Genomic DNA, 17,846 nt, shown 5'->3' on the forward strand with positions numbered 1-17,846 from the left:
CGGTCAGTACGCACATGACCGTGTCCATTTTAGGACTAGTCCGATCACAAAGAGCCCTGTGTTTGGCTCCCGCATCAGCTTCTGCCAACTCAGGGCCCACAGACCGCCGGTGCTACTCGGCACTTATTTAAGACCCATACCCGACTAACAGCCCGAAGAGCCTTCAAGTTCAGCTAAGTCAAACTACGTCGTACAATCAAAATACGCACATTTTACTCTAATGTATCCGCACTGCTGAAATTTAACTACTGCTGATACGTGTATGTAATCTAATCCTTTAGAACCAATGTAATAAGTGACATAAATTATAAGAAGATAGAATATATACAATATTATTAGTGAATACTACGTGAGTCTTTTCGGTACTGTTTCCTTTCGGGAAGGGCTGGGATAGGTGTTGTGGCTGTGTTGTACTGATTTAGCAACTGTGGTTGAACTCCTTGTGCTTCCGTCGATGGCGCTGAAGGCCCTGCACGACGCAGAAGTCCCCGTGTCCTTGTCGTTAGAAGCTCAGAATCTTCCGTATACCTCTCGTACTCTTCTCGATGTACCGATTCTTGCAAATCACGGTGGCGTATCCGATCGAGTGCAGCGTGTATCTCGGAGATTAACTTCAAAATCCTAGCCTCAGTGATCCCCTAGAGTTAGATTACGCTAGCCTCACTTTCCTGGGCTCTGATATGTTTACCATCTGTCCTGCCCCGCCCTCCTGGCGACCCCCATCTCTCCCCTAGCCTTAGTCACGCGCCTCGTATGTACCATAGCCACTTAGTAGTTATGTCGCACCGTGGGGCCTAGCCCCAGAACCTCGTGGAATCTAATGAATTAAAAAAAAAAATAAAAAACCTTGAAATATTTTCAATAGAATAGAATATGTCGTCCGTGCGATAAGTTGTTTGGAAAGCTCTTGTGAGCTTTTTGCGACGTCAATATACTGAATTTAAGTAAGTAGGCTCATCAGCTTTAGTGAGGTGCTCTGAAATTTATTATATGTACCTCATCAACCTCGTCCCCCAAAGACGACAACGCATCGTCGGAATCTCTCGCGTCCCCGTCATTGGAGTGGTGGAAGCCGCAGACAGTTATTCAGAATACCCCGGATCGTTACCAATTCATTTGGTATGCTCACAAGTCTCCTGATATGCTCCAGTATGCCGTGGGCACGAAACCATTTTATTTTGGTACTAATTGGCGAAGTTCCCATTTACTCAAGCCGTCTCGTGGGTTAGGTGCCCTATGTACAGTCCATTTAACTCAAGACTATTCAGCGCATATATGAAGTGGTAAATCTATAGCAAGTTCTATTATGATACACAGGTGATACATTTGTTCAGATTTTGTCGAGCAATTTCAGCCTTTAATTCTTCATTTCGCACCGACTAAACTACCAGCCTCACGATTATCCGCGAAGCAATCCAGTCCAAGCGTTCATCTTGATGCATGTCAGACCTCGACATGCAGAGTATACTGGTAGTCACTTACATTGCAAACAGATGGAGATGTGCTGTATGTAAAGTCTGTCGGCTTATAGTTGATGATCGTGACACCGTTACGAGTCACCTGCCAATAGTTGGACTATGAAATTTGTACCGAAGGATAACACATAAAAGGCTTACCGTGCACCCAACTCCACCTGCAGAGAGTGGTACAGTAAACTCATTAACACCTGTACTCAGACTCTTCGTTCCAGAGTTTTTTCCACCAGAATAGCAGTATGCTTGGGCAGGTGATTTCAAGAACACTATGAATTATAGATATCAGTACTTGCTTTCAAGTGGGGCAGTGGCTCAGGCACTCACGAGAGATGTAAAGAAGGTCGTCAGCCCAGTTTGCGTTTAATACAGCTCCAACCCCATCGCTGGAGCATACCGTCGCGTTCTTCGGGTGAGGTCGAGCCCACATATACACACGATCGGTACCAATTGTAGGAGCCGCACCCGACTTCCACCACGTAGCGTAGTACCAAGTGTAGTCCGCCCATGCTTGGTGGTCATTGTTTGCTGAAAACAGTATGTCAGAACAGAACCACTCATAGCCACTGTATATGCTTACGAGTAATGTATTTGACGTCAGACGGCCAGGCGCCAGACATGGGTCCAATGTAGTGCGACTCGCCATAGTCGTTCCATGTTGCGACTTCGACGAATGGCAGCGAGCCGCGGTTCGAGATCAGTTGCTGCCAGCGTTGACGATACTCGAAATTATCTCCACGCAGATAGCGGTTGTTGATTTCAGGCTAGATTCAAATAGGAGTCAGAGGGTTACACGGTCGGGCCAAGTTCCAAACTCACGTTTCCACCAGGACGGTGGATGAAGAACCAGGGCGATACGAGTGTCAAGTAACCTTTTCCTTTCACATTAGACATCCACCATGCGTCATCATCCCTAGTTGGGCCATCTTTCAGCTTCATATTTGAGACGAGTGGATCTCATATTAGCTTACCACTGGTTTCCATCCGTGGCGGACCTTGGCCAGGCATTCCAGAGCTCTGATTCGATAGTCAAACGTCAATTCACTATAGAGAAACACATAACTCACTGTATCCATCGATGAAGCTCCAGGTCGTAGATAGCTGGGTCGCATCATCAATCTGTACGTTGGGAATAAAGTACAACGGCGTCCCGGCATTATTGACTAGCCATTTCCATCCCGCAGACGCACTGCCTTGACCGAATGTGCACGATTGACCGGCGAACGTCGACAGGAACATCTTCCATTGTATGTATACCGGTTTGGGTGCGACTTGAACGGGGTGATAAAGTTATTGATAATATTTCGACCATCTGCCACTGTTGCGCAGGCAAGGGAGGTCATATCGAGTGACACAGACACTGGAAGGAGCTCGTTGAGTCGACTTGGCGCTAAATAGGGGCAAATCGGAACTCACGCTTAAAGTTAGGGGCTACCTGTTGCGTGGCATTGTACGCATCCTTTACTCGAGCGGGCTGCCAATCGTCGCGACCAACATTCATAGTGAATGCATCTATAGCCTTGGACGATGCCAGTAAGACGTCCGACTTCCATTTATCGATATTGTAGTTGTATGTGTTCCCAACAATAACATGTGCAAACACCTGTCCCAGAATGTCAATATACACTTCAGGGCCGACGAAGAGAGCACATCAGTGCTCAGCTTACAGCTTTGGGATCAGCACGCTTGGATAGCGACTCTGTGGGGAGGGCTACAACCGAGAGCGCACCGGCGAGCAAGAGAGCTGAAAGCTGAGGAATCATGGTGTGAGGTGAAGCGCTAGAAATGTGTCGCTGTTTGACGATAGAGGATAGCATAAAGAGGAGTGTCTTATATACGGTGGTGGTAGCGGGTACTCACGGGCATCGAGCATGGCGACCCAACATGACGAGAACGGTACCAAATTTTGGTACCGTCCAGGCGTTAGGTCCATAGACCATCTGCCGAGAACACTTCAGCTCGGCAATGCCAGAGACGGTCAGAGCCGTACAGCAAGAAGTATCAGTAGCATACAGTCAGGAACACTGTTGCACGAGGTTGTGCGGTCGGGAGTCAGAATGTGAGAGTGGGTCAGCGGTACGGATATTTCGGTCAGAGCGGCAAGTTATCTCCCGAACTGATTGGCGAATGAGATTATAGCACAAGATGCATAATTGCTCTATGTGGATGAATTTGGGAATTATCGGAAAGACACACGGGGATTATGGACATAGAAGGTCGGTTCAAGGAGCTCGATCAGACATCGCGATAGGTACCACGAAGTCTGCCGGGGTTATTTCTCAGCATGCAAAATGAATAGAACCAATTCGCCTATGAAAATGCATGTGCTTAAGCGATTGAAATGTCAACTGATCGATCTCCTCGATTAGAGCCGTGGCGGAAAGATAGAGTAACTTAAGTCACGTGCTGTTCACTTGCCACTGAGGCATGACTAATCAGGTGTGACCCAAATATGGTCTGTATAGCTTAAATTCACCACCCTGGAGGGCGACACATCCGTACGAGGACACTTTCAAAACTTCTCATTCAACCAAAAGGCAGTTAACCCAAATTACCATAAGTCCAAGACCCAAAAATCGAATCATACACGTTCAAAACAAACTATCCAAACACATACACACGCTATTTTACAAGTCCGAGCATCCCGTCTGTATATCTATCAAGTACCAATCATCTCATCTACCCCACCTACCACCTCCTTCCAAATTCCTCCACCACTGCCCGATCAAACCCGTTCTCGTCGTACCCGAAACACAACCAGAGTTTGCCGACAAAAGTGTAACTGAACAATAACATCGCACCAGCGCGCTGACGGCTCCCAGTCGTGAGAGTGTCCAGTTTGATCGGACCATAGGCCGCATGGGTGTACATTCCATCTAAATTTCCGAGTAGCGATAGGCCCATCAGCGCCGTTGACGGAGGAGTGGGGTTCGACCTGGATGCCCGAGGTTCGACGTTGGGTAGAGCGGGTGGTTGTTCTTTAATAGGAGTCGTTGCAGGCGTTAGTAAGCCCGTGCGCGTCCTTGCAGCTTCCTCGTCGTCTATCTTTGCCCATTTGATGGCTTGTTCTTTTCTCTTGCTGGCAGTAAGCTGGGTACGTGAGATGATAAACTGCGATTTGACCGCGGCAGCACTTTGCGCTTTTGCGAGCCGAGCGCGATGCCAAAATGTCCGATGTATGCTGGCCGACTCTGATGGGATGAAGCTGGGAGAATTCTACCCGGACTCGGAGCATGAGCTCGGGTCCGTCGGGGTCGGGATAACGAAACGACACTTACATGTTGAAATAACCTATGTTTAGTCTGAAGAAAGACTCGTTTGCCGATATTTGGTCCAGCCAAGGGCGAGTATTAAGTGCCGAATACATCAACCTGGTGGGCATTAGTGCCTCTTTCTTCCAGCGCTGGATAGTTTTGGGAACTCACGTTGGCAGTTTGGCCCCCATCTCTGCGGTCACGACTCCTCTAGCCAGCAGCTTTGCCCAAGCAATATTACACAGCGCAAATACCGCGCTCGATACGCTAACACCGTTAGCCTTGCAATGCGTGAGGATTTTTTTCGTACGCTCTTTATCGAACGAGACCGTCGGAACACCGTTTTTCGAGTTGCCCCTTTGACCTTGGGGAAAGACTGTCCTCCCTGATATCGACCATGACGATATGTCGCTAGGTTAGTACACAAAATTGACTTCAAATTCATTGATCTCACAATTTGCTTTGTGCTCAACAGCTGATCATCCACCATCCCGATAGCACGCCTCAATCCATTTGGGAGAGCGGGAAGCGCCGCTTCCATCGACCGCGGAAGACCATTTTGCTTATCCAACTCCAGACCTACGACCCGTTTCAATTCGTCGACATTCCCACCGGCTCCAAGCAACAGCATTATTTCGTTTGCGCAGGTATGAAGTGCCATACCGTCCCGATACAATGCATGGCGCAGAGCACCAAATGCCACTCGTCCTTACGCTCAGGGTCACGGGAGATAATCAGGAACGATGTGCGCCAAGCCGAGAGTAGCCTAGGCCCGTTCAAGTAATTCGACAATAGATCTATGAATTTAATTGTTGGAAAGTTATTTTTAGAATAACCCCTTTTTGTGGTTACCAGGCGTACCGTCTTCGAACTTGATGTCAAGGACGACTCCTCGGCGGCCAGTCGAAGCGCCTCGTCTACCGTAGCTGGAATATCGTATTCAAACCGGGCGCAGCTGGCGTCGGGGGCATTAACCCTAGAGGCGAGGAGTGGGTGTCTAAGCCGCTGAACAGCCCAGATCGCATGTACACGCTGAGGTGATATCAGTTCCGGAGGGGCTTGGAAACCCAGATGCAAGTACCTAGGTAACCAAACTATCAGCATGTACTTTCTTGCCGTAACTTTCCGACTTACATGTCATTGACACCGTCGGCACGCGAGGGAAGAAAGTAAGACAATTCGTTACATCCCTGTGAGCTGTTGTTAGCATTTCCTAAAAAAATTACGGAACTGGTATGAGTCTACGTACCAGGTCTCGGCTAAACCTCGGTCTATCCGACTGACAATCCAAAACCGAAGCATGAATTGGGGACGAACTTGGAGAGAGAGGTCGAGTGAAGGTCATCGTAAAGGTGGAGCTGGTGGAGGGGTTTGTGTGGCGTTGGGCTGACTCCAAGCCCAGCTATATGTGGGCAACAACCGAACAACATACGCCTAGACCCTAGACGGCGAGATCATTCGGCCATACCAACAACGAGGGCGGTATTGACAGCATGGATTAGGGGATTCTGCATGGAAAAGTGTTGGTAAGTAGAATGCAAGGCTATAAATGGAAAATAAAAGACGAAAGACGATTATATAAGACGTGGGCATTGTTCGAGTGCCCTACGAACCGAAGCAAAGAGCTAATTATACCCATAGTGCGGTACCTTTTGGGGAAAACCAAGAGCGACAGATGTCATGTTATATTTGTTACTGAATTGTTGTTACCTAGTTTCGGAGCCGGTGGTACCTAATATTATCGTTAATCAAACCTAGCATACGATGAAATGACAGAAGCAGACCAATATGATGATGCCATTCACGCGTTTCACTGTAGATAATCAACAGGAACCTTTGTTAACATCCTTTCAAGGAACCCCCAAATGATTGTCCTTCTGGGTCGCACCGAGGTGATTTAACAGCACAAGATAACAAGCTGAACAATTCGCCTCGCGTTGGAAAAAAGATCCAGTGGTGTCTGAAATACATGTAGGGTTCGATTATCCACGAAGACTCGCCGGCAGAGGTCGCAATCAGTCATGGGTAGATCACGTGGCCCAGGATCTATGCCCAACCACGTGGTCCTTCCCTTGCCAGGAACCCATAGGCCTTCACTTGGCATAACCGACTTCGAAACTCCTCCAGTCATGAAGCAGATGGACACGACTGGCGTAATGATAGGCCCACCAATATCGCAAATCTCCTTCTGGATAACGTATTTCCTCGTTCTAGTTGTATTCCCGCTTGCTTCTCGGTCACGCACGTTTCGAGAAATATCCGACGCTGGCCAGTCTATAAGAGCAGCCCATCCCCATTGACGAGTACTGCAGATTCGACAGGGGTCTGTTCTGCTCTTATCCATTTGGACACGTGCTTGCATTAGTATCCCCACGATGCTGCGTCGTTCTGTTTCCTTGCTTGCCGCGAGCTCTTTGTGCCTGGCCGCTCCCGCCAGCCTAAAGAACGGGCCGCCGCCTCTTCCGGGAGCTTCAATGTCTTGTCCATGAACGTCGCCGGTCTCCCCGCCATTCTCAATCCCAACGGCGAAGCCGGTGACAAGACCACAAACACGATGTACATCGGCCAGGTAAGGAACCAGTCATCCCCCCTATCTATTTCCCAAGTTTAACTCGCGTAACCCGCGCTCGCACAGAAAATGTCGCAAATCAACTATGGGATCATCAACGTCCAAGAGGTGAGCCAGTTTCCATCAACAGCCCTTGTTCGGATATTGACGTTTTCTTTCTTCGGTTAGGACTTCAACTATCATGCGACGTTGTACCAGTACGACACCCACCCGTTCCGGACCGCAACTTCGGGTGGCGTTCCGTTCGGTTCTGGGACTCAACACGCTGTCCAAGTACGATTGGGTCGACTTTGAGCGTATCAAATGGGACCAGTGCAGTAACGCATCCGAGAGCGACTGTCTGACACCCAAGGTAGGTATCATTTCATTTCATCTCTAATTTATGACAATTCATATGTATATGAAATTATCCAGGGATTTACCTTTATGCGGGTCCGCATCGATGAGGGCGTTTATATCGATATGATTAATTCATACCGATGCTGGGACTGAGCCTGGCGACGAAGTTGCAAGGCGCTCGAATATCCAGCAGGTACGAATATGAACATTTGTTGATAGGCCGATTTCTGAGCTTTATAATGTCCAGGTTGCCGACTTTATAAACACCCACTCGGCTGGTAATGCAGTAATCGTCTTTGGAGACACCAACTCGCGCTACACTCGGTAATCATTTATCTTGATCATGGGAGACACACCGTTCTAACCGATATCATCCCAGTTCGGATGACAACATCCGCCTGTTCACCACTCAGAACGGCCTCACAGACGCATGGGTACAAGCAATCGGAGGCAAAGCCCCCGCAGCTGGCGCAGATGCAATCGTCTGCCCGAGGGAATTCCGTCTAATATCAACTGCGAGGTCGTCGACAAGGTCTTGTACGTTCCTATTTCACTCGTGACAAATTCAGGAGATGCTCATGAAGACAACTCAGCTACCGTGGATCGCCGATAATTAACCTCAAGTCCTCCGGGTTCTTCTACGACACGTCGCGGTTCCTGTCCCCAGACGGACACACGCTAACCGACCACAACCCTATTCGAGTGGACTTTGGATACACGCTCTCGTCCGGGTTGCGCCAGAGTGACCTGTACGGAGGTCCTCACGGGTACGTTTCCAGCCATTCTAATCGTCGTGTTCTGAGTTGCCGCCCTCTTACCTCTAGCAACTGGTTCAACGACCTTTCCTCGCTTCCCTCGTCTCCCAAACTCGCCTCCATCACTCTGCGCGGCGCCAACCGGCTCGACGGATTTTCCCTCGCCCTCACCTCGGGCCGCACATTTACGCACGGCGGGTCGGGCGGGGACGCTTATTCGCTCGCACTGGGCTCGGGAGAGTACATCACGTCGGTCAAGTTGTGCTGGGCCAAAAGGATGGGCGTACTCGTAACTTTTATGCGCAGGCGACGACGAACAAGGGAAAGAGTGTTCAGGCTGGGAAAACTACGGGCGATTGTGCGACTGCGACTGCGCCGAGTGGGTACGGTGTGGTTGGAACGTATGGGCAGGACGGAGACGAGGTGGACCAGCTTGGGTTTATTTATGCCCAGCAGTAGTAGTTTCGTTTGTCTTGGATATTTTCGGCACAATTCAATCTGTTTTACTTACTCGTAATATCTCGCCGACACTACCAGCCACGAGCCACCCAATCAATACTCTGCGCAAGAATCTAAAGCAGGAGCACTTGCGGAAAATACCATCGGATGTTTGCACTTGAAGTCGGAGAACGGTGTCAGGAGATCACGACGGCATAGGTATGGAGCACTGTGGTTTCATTTCATTGTAGATGTAAACACCAAAACTGTCTATATCTCTATCAGCCTCTAGATTCTAAATGAGAATTCTGCCTCGATTCCGCATCATACATAACCCACCCACCCTCGGGCAAGGCCTCTACCACAGTCCAGGCCATCCGACTTCATCATTTCATGGTAATACCTCCAACTCGGTCGTCCCTTTGCCTTGGGAATCACCGGCTGACCGGGATTCATAATCCACTTTTCGCCCTTTTGCGACAGATGGAACCAACTGGGTGGGGGGACCCCCGAGTCGCACCAAAACTCGAGCGTATGACGGGCCTCGGCTTCCGCAAACAGGTGTTGCTCAAATGCGGATCCGACGTTGCCGGATCTGGCGTGGGCAGGAAGCGAATTCAGCCAGGATAAGAAATGAGCGAATAGGTCGCTGATGATGGTTCCAAACGCATTGGTGCGAGTGGCCTGTGGTGGGAAACGGTGTCAGCACGGGTGTATGCGAGCAAAAGACATGTATATATATGATATAGGGGTAGGCAAGTTGAAGAAAAGGCGACTCACTGCCCATTCTGGCCAGTCGGAATCCAGGTGTTGTGCGAGTTCCTTGACGCCCTTGCGGATATCTGAGAGTAGTCCAGAGCGCATGGATGTTCTCGTGGCGGGTGAGGAAGCTCTGGGTGTTTGGGAACTGCCATGGCTTGGGGATATCGGTAAAGGCAGGATGGTTAGGGACAGATGCAAACTCCTTGTACTCGATGAAGATGTGTGCTTGCGGAGTCGAGTGGAAGACTTGACTATGTTGAGAGGGAGCACGATTGAATGTCATATTGAGGTGAAGTGTGAGTGGGAGGTGCAAGCTGAGGATGGTGGTTGGCAGAGTCTGAGCCGAGTCCGTATATTTATACCAAGCCAAACTACGAGGAGTAAACAAAAACATGGATTATACAATAAATAAATAAATATGACCAGCTCCAAGGGCCTTGTGATAGCCCGAGAGCGTCTGGAACGGACGGAGGCAAGGAAGAGAGTGGGAGTAGCTCACGTGAGGTAAACAAGGCCAAGCTATTAGCACAGCCACCCAAACTTCAAAGGCCACCCACCACCGCACCACGATAGCCAGCTGTTTCAACCACTTTTCAATAACTCCAATGATTAGTTCAATAATTGACACAAATAAAGAGTCTGGGGCACCACCCTTATCTTTTTCGAGTAATCATCAGCTGGTGGGTTTTCGAATTGCCATGTGAATTCCCAATGCATTACCCTTGGCCGTCCCCTCTGACCTTTTACCGGATCATATTTCTTTATGTCTTATCTGCGTAGCTCGAAACCTGCAAAAATCCCTCGAATATATTGCCATCAGCTGATCAGGGTGAGCAAGAAGTACTGTATTCAAATGCGTCGAACCACGGGCTGATCCGCTTCAATACACTTGAACTGCCCCAAATCCACGCTGAGGTAGAGTCAGGATACATCTGTATTAATAACACGGGCGAGCTCTAGGTATCGCAAACACAAACTCACAACGCAATCGAATCCCATTTGACAGGACAGGAGGGGCTGCATGGTGGTCCCATGTAACGGCTTCACACCATGAACGCTCCAGCACTCGGTCGGTTTGTGGCCGTGACATGCGGGCTGGAAGTGGTGCGTAGTTCAGTTGTTATGTGTCACATCCTTCGCTTCCCGGGCCGTATGAGCCACACCAGTCTGAATGGACAAGTCATCAGGGGCACAATTGTATATTACGCCAAACTCAGTTATAATAACACAGCGACTAAAGAAATAGACGTTTGCCACGGGTAAGCCTTGATTTCGATACATACCGGGGAGAATAGGTCTTTTTTCGATCCAAAAGCTCGTGAGTAATTCGGTGGTGCTATTAAACCGCGATAAATCGGCTCATTGGACTAGGCCTACAGTTAGCTATTCAGTAGGCCCCAGTGCTCCGGAGTTGCAGGCTCAAATTTTATGTGGATAGATTTTGAAAGCAAGCGCCAAGATGAGTGTGGCTTGTTGACAATGACTATAGGCACGTATTGTAGCCACACAGTAAGCGTTGTAGTAGGGGAGGCGGGGGTATGCCCCTGACCGCGTGTACCACAGTATATAGCACATGCCCGCATACGCGGATATTCATCTCTTTCCACCACCTCGTACACCCGTCTCCACCGTGGTGACGAGGGAGGATTCACACCTCTACGCGCCTACCGCTTGCGCGCTACCTAACTATATCCACTACCTATCTACAAAATTCCGAGGACACGCGCTCAACAGGAGGCAGCCCGTCGGGCCGAGGACAGACCAAGAATCGACATCGACGAGGTCTCAGACACGGAATACAGCTCACCCGAGGAAGAAGTTACCCCGAGGAAGAAGAATCGTGTCGACCGCTAGACGACGACACCAGACGCCGCATACGAAGCCAACGAGCCCCAAGCCCCAACAGTTCCCCGTTCTCAACGATCAACCTTTCGGACATCGAGACATCTAGGCCCCCTAGCAGAGAGCGATCAGACTCCGAGGCAACTGCAGTACCACCACCACCCTCGACGAGCTGTGGCAAAGTCAAAACGGCCGAGCGCCAGCACCAATCACCGACCCATCTCCCGGCAAGCTACCCACCCACGAACTCGCAAAGCACCGGTCCTTCAGCTAACAGGGCTAGCACCGCCACGCCACACCTCTTCTGCACCACACCGGCCCCCGACACCACCCAAAATGGCGGAAGCAAACGACCAGAACCTACACTGGGCACGTGAACGCCTGCGTGATCTGGACCGATTCGATGGGAAAGAAGAACTCACGCGAAACAAGTAGAGAGCACGTGGAGGAAACGTTTCTGCAAAATGGTCAACCATATAAGGTTAGCGATAACCAACGACGCGCCCTGCACCACACCGGCCCCCGACACCACCAAAATGGCGGAAGCAAACGACCAGAACCTACACTGGGCACGTGAACGCCTGCGTGATCTGGACCGATTCGATGGGAAAGAACTCACCGCGAAACAAGTAGAGAGCACGTGGAGGAAACGTTTCTGCAAAATGGTCAACGCATATAAGGTTAGCGATAACCAACGACGCGCCTTGTGGCTGGAACACCTCGAGGAGCCCTTGTTGGCAGCCGAATGGGCGGAACGAATGGAGGACGAAGGGAAAATCGGGACATGGGATGCGCTGGTGAAGGAGTTGGGCGTGCGCTGGCCGGCGCCGGATGAAGCGGAGAAGCAGAAGGAAAGAACAGAGCGTTGGTACCAGCATGCAATCGAGGAGAAGAAATTAGGGACCAGGGTAGAGGGGATAGGTGGAGCGTCGGAGCCGTATTACGTTGTCTGGGCAAGGGAACACATGGCGTTAGCAGCGGAAATGAGTGCAGGGAAAGTAGGCAAGGAGAAGTTTATGGTAGAATGGACATGGCACCGGGCCCTCCCAAGTACCCTCAAGGGGTTGCTGCCAAAAGAATTCAGCAAATATAAAACAATCACCAAGCTTTGCAAGGACGTTATCAGCATTGAGTACAACCGAGTGCTGGTACTCACGCAAGCCAAGGCAGCGCAGAAAGCTACAAACACTTGGTTGATCAATTGAATAAGCGCATAGCCTCCCTAGAAATTCAGGCCCAAGTGATAAAACTCCCGGCAGGACCAAGTCAAGCTCCAGCATGCAGGCCAGACCCGCCAAAGGACAGGGGAGAACCTTTGGCAGGAGCCAGCCGGGCTATGAGCTCTACCGCGCCGCTATCAATAGCCTGCCAGCCAACTGGCCCTCAATGCAAGATTACCCACTCACACCGGGCACCTATAGCCAAGCCGCCAACACATGCACACGCTGCAGCAAAGGCAACCATGCGGCCAAGCCTGCTACGGAAAGCATTACCGGAAAACAAGATGGAATGGAGAAAGCGTACCAAGGAGGAGCTAGGGCAGGCAAGGCCGGGCCCGTCAAGAGCCAAGATTTTCCAGGTCTTGGTTGAGAGATATGGCAAGGAGGTGGCAGAGGCATGCATGCCGAGCGTGTTGGAGTTGGGAAATGGACTGGGTCAGTGAGCAATGCCGCGCACGCTACTGGCCCAACCCTCTGCGCGCACATACATGAGCCGCAAGGGGACAATTGTTATAGCCTCCTAACATATACCATTAGAATCGCCTGAATTTTCTATTATTTTTAGTATTTTTTACGGACTTGATATCTCATGTTTTTTGATCACGTGATCTCGGCGCTTATTTATGCCAAGATGCCGCGCCGAGATGCCGTGCCAAGGGCGCTTAGGAGAAATCCACACTTCTGCGCAGCCCGCAGCATGCTTCTCATTTGTCTTCTGTACTTCTTTCTCTCACGCGCACAGACCATGTAGATAGTGCACCTTGTCTATATATACAGCAGGGAAATTGCTTGGAAACACCAAGTCAATTTTACCTTGTCTCATACCATTGAGGAGGACCTTCAGCCAGCTAAGTAGCCGGCCCCCCAGTAGTACAGAAGTTACCCCTTATTGCGCTCACCACACCTCCAGGCCTAAGGCCCCATTGTTGCCAGTAGCTAGTAGAAGTCCACCTTACGTGGCAGTAGTATAGCCTAGTTAGATAGTTAGATAGCTTTGTCAGTAGTAGTACGGCCGTAAGCGCCTGCCCACTAGCAAGTACTGTCATAACCTATATCTGGAAAGGTTATTACCATATATATCCACTGTCAAAGATATATATAGTATATGTGATGCACAGTGATATATGAATAATATATATGCTGGGGGACGTTGCACTCCCCCGCCCCCCTAGCCGCGGGCCAATGTTAAGGGAGCCCGCGGGCGAGGTCTGAATAATATATTATTATAGAAGAGATTATGTCATCCCCCCCCACCTCAAATCCGTAGTAGTTTAGTATAGTATTTGATAAAGGACTGGAGGGGGGAGGTCATGTGACCCTGGTGGACTGTCAGTCTCTAAGTCATGAGCCCTCAGAGTAATGACAGTTCTGACTGCATATATGTGAGTATATGCGGCCTTCTAAAGACTGTGGAATATCCTATTAGTAGGTGGCTTGGTCAGGAGACATGCCAGCAAAGGCATGGGTCATGACATTGCCCCCCTTTTAAGCACAAGTCTAGGGGACCTAGATCTGTGCAAAATAAGAGGAAAGCTACCTCTAACAGGATACCAGCACTGAATGGACAGAAAAAAAAAATTTCCCATTTTTTTGACAGTAATTGGCCAACAGTCATTGGCCAACTACACATGGTTCATCTTGATAGTCCATCCTCCATAGCCTTTAGTTGAAAGTAGTGACATGGTTGTAACTCTCCTCTTGACCTTGGAGTAGTTACCACCCTGTAACCCTACTTTCTTCTCTCTACTCTATCCCCCTTTTAGTGCAAGTTTTAGGGGACCTGAAATTGCACTGATTGAAAATGACTTGACCAATTTTCAATGAAATGCTGTTTGTTCAATATTTGCAGTCATTCATCACTGCCTTCTTCCCTCCCAGGGTTCAAGTAAGGCTAGCTGGAATTGAACCAGACTTATAGAGCTAGACCAAGAGCCTTACTGATCCTGAAGCAGATAAAAGATCATGAAGTAGGAGAGGTAAAGCTAGCTGGGGATGATCCAGCCTTTTAGCAGACCACACACTCTACCATCCCCACCATGATCTAAGGAAGTACCAATATTTGCAGCCATTTAGAGACTGTCTTCTTCCCTCCCAGGGTCCAAGTAAGGCTAGCTGGAATTGAACCAGACTTATAGAGCTAGACCAAGAGCCTTACTGACCCAAAGCAGATGAAAGACCATGAAGTAGGAGAGGTAAAGCTAGCTGGGGATGATCCAGCCTTTTAGCAGACCACACACTCTACCCTCCCTACCATGGTCCAAGGAAGTACTGATCAAACTGATGGAAAGGGTGCTTAACCATATGTCTGTGTGCTAGAGGTGAAGATCAATCCTCTCAAGTAGTCTTGAAGCAAGAGTTGACTGATAGGTAAGAAAGACTTCTTCTGTTGTAAATTGGGGGAAAAGAGGTTGAGACTCTGGTGCTGAGCAGAGTCTGTGCTGGAAGATTTCCCAATTTCCAAGCTAAGTAAAGAAGTAGCTTCTTTAGGGTTCTCTGGGTCTAGTTATCTTGAATACAATCAACTACAGATATATCTTTTCTCAGTGTAAAGTGTCTTAGTAAGTATTTCTGTAAGAGCAAGAGTACTGGCTCAGGTTCCCTTTGGCAGAGATAGTTATGTAAGTTTCACTCCTAGTTGCAGGAACTAACTGGTTACTTAGTATATATCCTTCTTTAAGGATGATTGCCTTCTGTTCACTTAACCTAAGAACTCTGTATCAGGTCTACAACCTTTCCACACTATGGGTACTTGGGAGATCCACTTATACAAGTTTAAGTTATTTGAAATCTTGAGGCACAAAATATCACACAATTGAGGGGGGCAAGCCCAAACCCAAGAGTGACAGTCAACAGTAACAGTGAGTGGTAAGAGTGAAGGGTGGTGCCCTCCAAGGGTATGCAAGAGTCCCCTTTTATACCCTAGAGTGGCAAGGTTACTGAGTCATTCACCTAGTCAGAGTATGAGTATGACTTGCTTAGGACTGTGCTTCCTAAGACTTTGATTGGTGGGTGGGAAGGCACAGATATGACTAGGATGGAATGTGACTGCTCTTGGGTTGAACTGCAATTAGTTAAAAATAGAAACATCTAAATACATGACTCAGTCTATCAAGAAATGCTTGGCAGCCAATGAGCACTTAGAGTGAGTCATTAGTGTGAGTCATTCTGGTGGCAAGCAGAATGACTCATAAGCAGGATTTGCAGTGCCACTAGAAATTACTAGATAAGGAGAACCTTAGTAATCTCATGAGAGGTATGACTCAACTAAGCTAGGAATAAGGTTCATTTCCCAAGTTAGAGCTAGTCATGTGATGAGCTAGATGTAAAGATACAAATATAATGATTAGTAAGGTACTTGAGCCACATAGATAGAATCTTGTGAAGCTAATATCTCCATGAGATCTTATCGTATGAGCACGTGACAGGCAGCGTTAGAACGAGCGGAAGGAGCTCTATTGAACGATATGTAACACATACAGTCAATATGAGCGTTACATAGAGTAATGACAGGAATAATGGAAAATAGGAGTCAAATGGCCATTAAATCAGAAAGTCAGATATATACAGATTATTGTGGATGGTGAGCTGTGAATGCAAAAATGTGTGATACATAACATCTTCCTTATAATGGAAAAGTTGTTGATCATTGAGTATAAGTAGATATGTCAATAGGTAAGGTTAGCTGGAATTGAACCAAGCTCTCCCCTCTCCAAGAACCTTATTATTCCTATGACCTAGATAGAGGGGGGACCCTAAACCCCCTCAGAAAGAGTAAGAAGTAGTACTCAATGTTGTAAGACTCAGTCCCTTCTGAGTAAGTAGTATGATCTTGACCTATGCTGACTTGGGAAAGGTATGATTACTAGTTAGATGTATGGTTGATTAAGCAAGGATAAGGGAATGGAAGCTGGACCAAAAGCATTCCATTGCCTGAAGGAGACCTTAATGTTCTGACATCATGATAGAGAGAGTTCATGATATCAAATGTTTACTCATGTTTACACACAATGGTCATGTGATCACCAATAAATGGTCACAAGTTCACACATTAAGGGAGCATGCCTCCCTGGACCTATCTAAGTTTTTGGGTTCAAAGACAGGGGGGAAAAACAAGCTAGTTTTTAAGCAGCTGTCCCCACCCCTTTATATACCTGGGCTTCACTTGGGTCTATATACATATTTCAAATTGCAGCACAGCCTCAAGAAGCAGTATGAGTCAAAGAAGCATCAGGGTCTTCTTTGATTAGCCAATCAGAAAGCTGTAAAAGAACCAGTGAAAAGAAGTTCTGGTGGAGAAGATACTATATTTGGAAGAAGTTGGAAGAAAAGAAGCTCCAGAACCTTCTAGAAGGATGAGTCATCCACATGGTGTGCACAGCCACACTCCAATATGACTCATCCAAATTTCCTTTTATGGTAATCCTATTCCCCAATCCGGCCCAGGATAGCTGGTCACCCGCACAGCCACAATCACATGACAGTGGCATTACCATGACAAATGGGACATTATTTGAAATGGCATATATGGTCATGTGATGTGGCTGTGTCAAATCAAATTTATGACTAATCCATCTTTGTCAGCATCAATTACGTAATCATCAATTACGTAATCATCAATTACATAATCTGTGATGACTAAGCATGATTGGATTTGTCATGGCTGATTTGTAATCTTCCCAAAAGGGAAGGTGGACTTCCTTATTTGGTAACTCCTCAGTCAATACCTTCTTGACCTAGGTATTTCCTGTTTTGGCATGAGAGTTACCCTTTAAGGTAATCCAAGTACCAAGGGGTTGACCTTCATTCTTCATATATATGATGCATCATTGATGTAGGGGCATTAGTCATCCCCACATCCCCTATAGGCAATACATATACACATATATATGTATATATATACTGGGTATAGGTAAGCAGCTTGATTTCAATGTCATAACCTATATCTGGAAAGGTTATTACCATATATATCCACTGTCAAAGATATATATAGTATATGTGATGCACAGTGATATATGAATAATATATATTGCTGGGGGACGTTGCACTCCCCCCGCCCCCCTAGCTGCAGGCCAATGTTAAGGGAGCCCGCGGGCAAGGTCTGAATAATATATTATTATAGAAGAGATTATGTCATCCCCCCCCCCACCTCAAATCTGTAGTAGTTTAGTATAGTATTTGATAAAGGACTGGAGGGG

At 48.1% G+C, this 17,846-nt stretch overlaps 6 protein-coding genes across 6 annotated transcripts; 3 read left to right on the forward strand and 3 right to left on the reverse strand.

Moving 5' to 3' along the window:
• Positions 1 to 1,399: 1,399 nt before the first annotated feature.
• Positions 1,400 to 3,235, reverse strand: RhiXN_09439 (alpha-1,3-glucanase; the record flags this gene model as incomplete). Its single annotated transcript, XM_043329255.1, has 10 exons — positions 1,400 to 1,432; positions 1,483 to 1,560; positions 1,617 to 1,741; positions 1,800 to 2,000; positions 2,053 to 2,236; positions 2,292 to 2,385; positions 2,444 to 2,489; positions 2,540 to 2,743; positions 2,889 to 3,075; positions 3,140 to 3,235. 10 exons carry the CDS (start codon positions 3,233 to 3,235, stop codon positions 1,400 to 1,402), a joined length of 1,248 nt encoding a protein of 415 aa, XP_043180701.1.
• A 925-nt stretch (positions 3,236 to 4,160) lies between these two features.
• RhiXN_09440 (uncharacterized protein) lies at positions 4,161 to 6,071 on the reverse strand (the record flags this gene model as incomplete). The annotated part of the gene is made up of 8 exons (XM_043329256.1): positions 4,161 to 4,677; positions 4,751 to 4,843; positions 4,898 to 5,007; positions 5,037 to 5,111; positions 5,181 to 5,305; positions 5,440 to 5,807; positions 5,861 to 5,916; positions 5,976 to 6,071. 8 exons carry the CDS (start codon positions 6,069 to 6,071, stop codon positions 4,161 to 4,163), a joined length of 1,440 nt encoding a protein of 479 aa, XP_043180702.1.
• A 703-nt stretch (positions 6,072 to 6,774) lies between these two features.
• Positions 6,775 to 8,848, forward strand: RhiXN_09441 (uncharacterized protein; the record flags this gene model as incomplete). The annotated part of the gene is made up of 13 exons (XM_043329257.1): positions 6,775 to 6,942; positions 7,092 to 7,295; positions 7,362 to 7,403; positions 7,464 to 7,532; positions 7,570 to 7,647; positions 7,710 to 7,727; positions 7,789 to 7,827; positions 7,882 to 7,958; positions 8,014 to 8,116; positions 8,155 to 8,171; positions 8,228 to 8,401; positions 8,459 to 8,642; positions 8,696 to 8,848. 13 exons carry the CDS (start codon positions 6,775 to 6,777, stop codon positions 8,846 to 8,848), a joined length of 1,326 nt encoding a protein of 441 aa, XP_043180703.1.
• A 249-nt stretch (positions 8,849 to 9,097) lies between these two features.
• On the reverse strand, positions 9,098 to 9,872 carry RhiXN_09442 (uncharacterized protein; the record flags this gene model as incomplete). Its single annotated transcript, XM_043329258.1, has 4 exons — positions 9,098 to 9,115; positions 9,167 to 9,511; positions 9,608 to 9,698; positions 9,736 to 9,872. 4 exons carry the CDS (start codon positions 9,870 to 9,872, stop codon positions 9,098 to 9,100), a joined length of 591 nt encoding a protein of 196 aa, XP_043180704.1.
• A 767-nt stretch (positions 9,873 to 10,639) lies between these two features.
• On the forward strand, positions 10,640 to 11,866 carry RhiXN_09443 (uncharacterized protein; the record flags this gene model as incomplete). Its single annotated transcript, XM_043329259.1, has 3 exons — positions 10,640 to 10,693; positions 11,324 to 11,407; positions 11,444 to 11,866. 3 exons carry the CDS (start codon positions 10,640 to 10,642, stop codon positions 11,864 to 11,866), a joined length of 561 nt encoding a protein of 186 aa, XP_043180705.1.
• A 101-nt stretch (positions 11,867 to 11,967) lies between these two features.
• On the forward strand, positions 11,968 to 13,021 carry RhiXN_09444 (uncharacterized protein; the record flags this gene model as incomplete). Its single annotated transcript, XM_043329260.1, has 2 exons — positions 11,968 to 12,623; positions 12,691 to 13,021. 2 exons carry the CDS (start codon positions 11,968 to 11,970, stop codon positions 13,019 to 13,021), a joined length of 987 nt encoding a protein of 328 aa, XP_043180706.1.
• Positions 13,022 to 17,846: the final 4,825 nt, after the last annotated feature.

Source organism: Rhizoctonia solani, chromosome 5, assembly GCF_016906535.1.
Source record: "Rhizoctonia solani chromosome 5, complete sequence".
Taxonomy (NCBI): domain Eukaryota; kingdom Fungi; phylum Basidiomycota; class Agaricomycetes; order Cantharellales; family Ceratobasidiaceae; genus Rhizoctonia; species Rhizoctonia solani.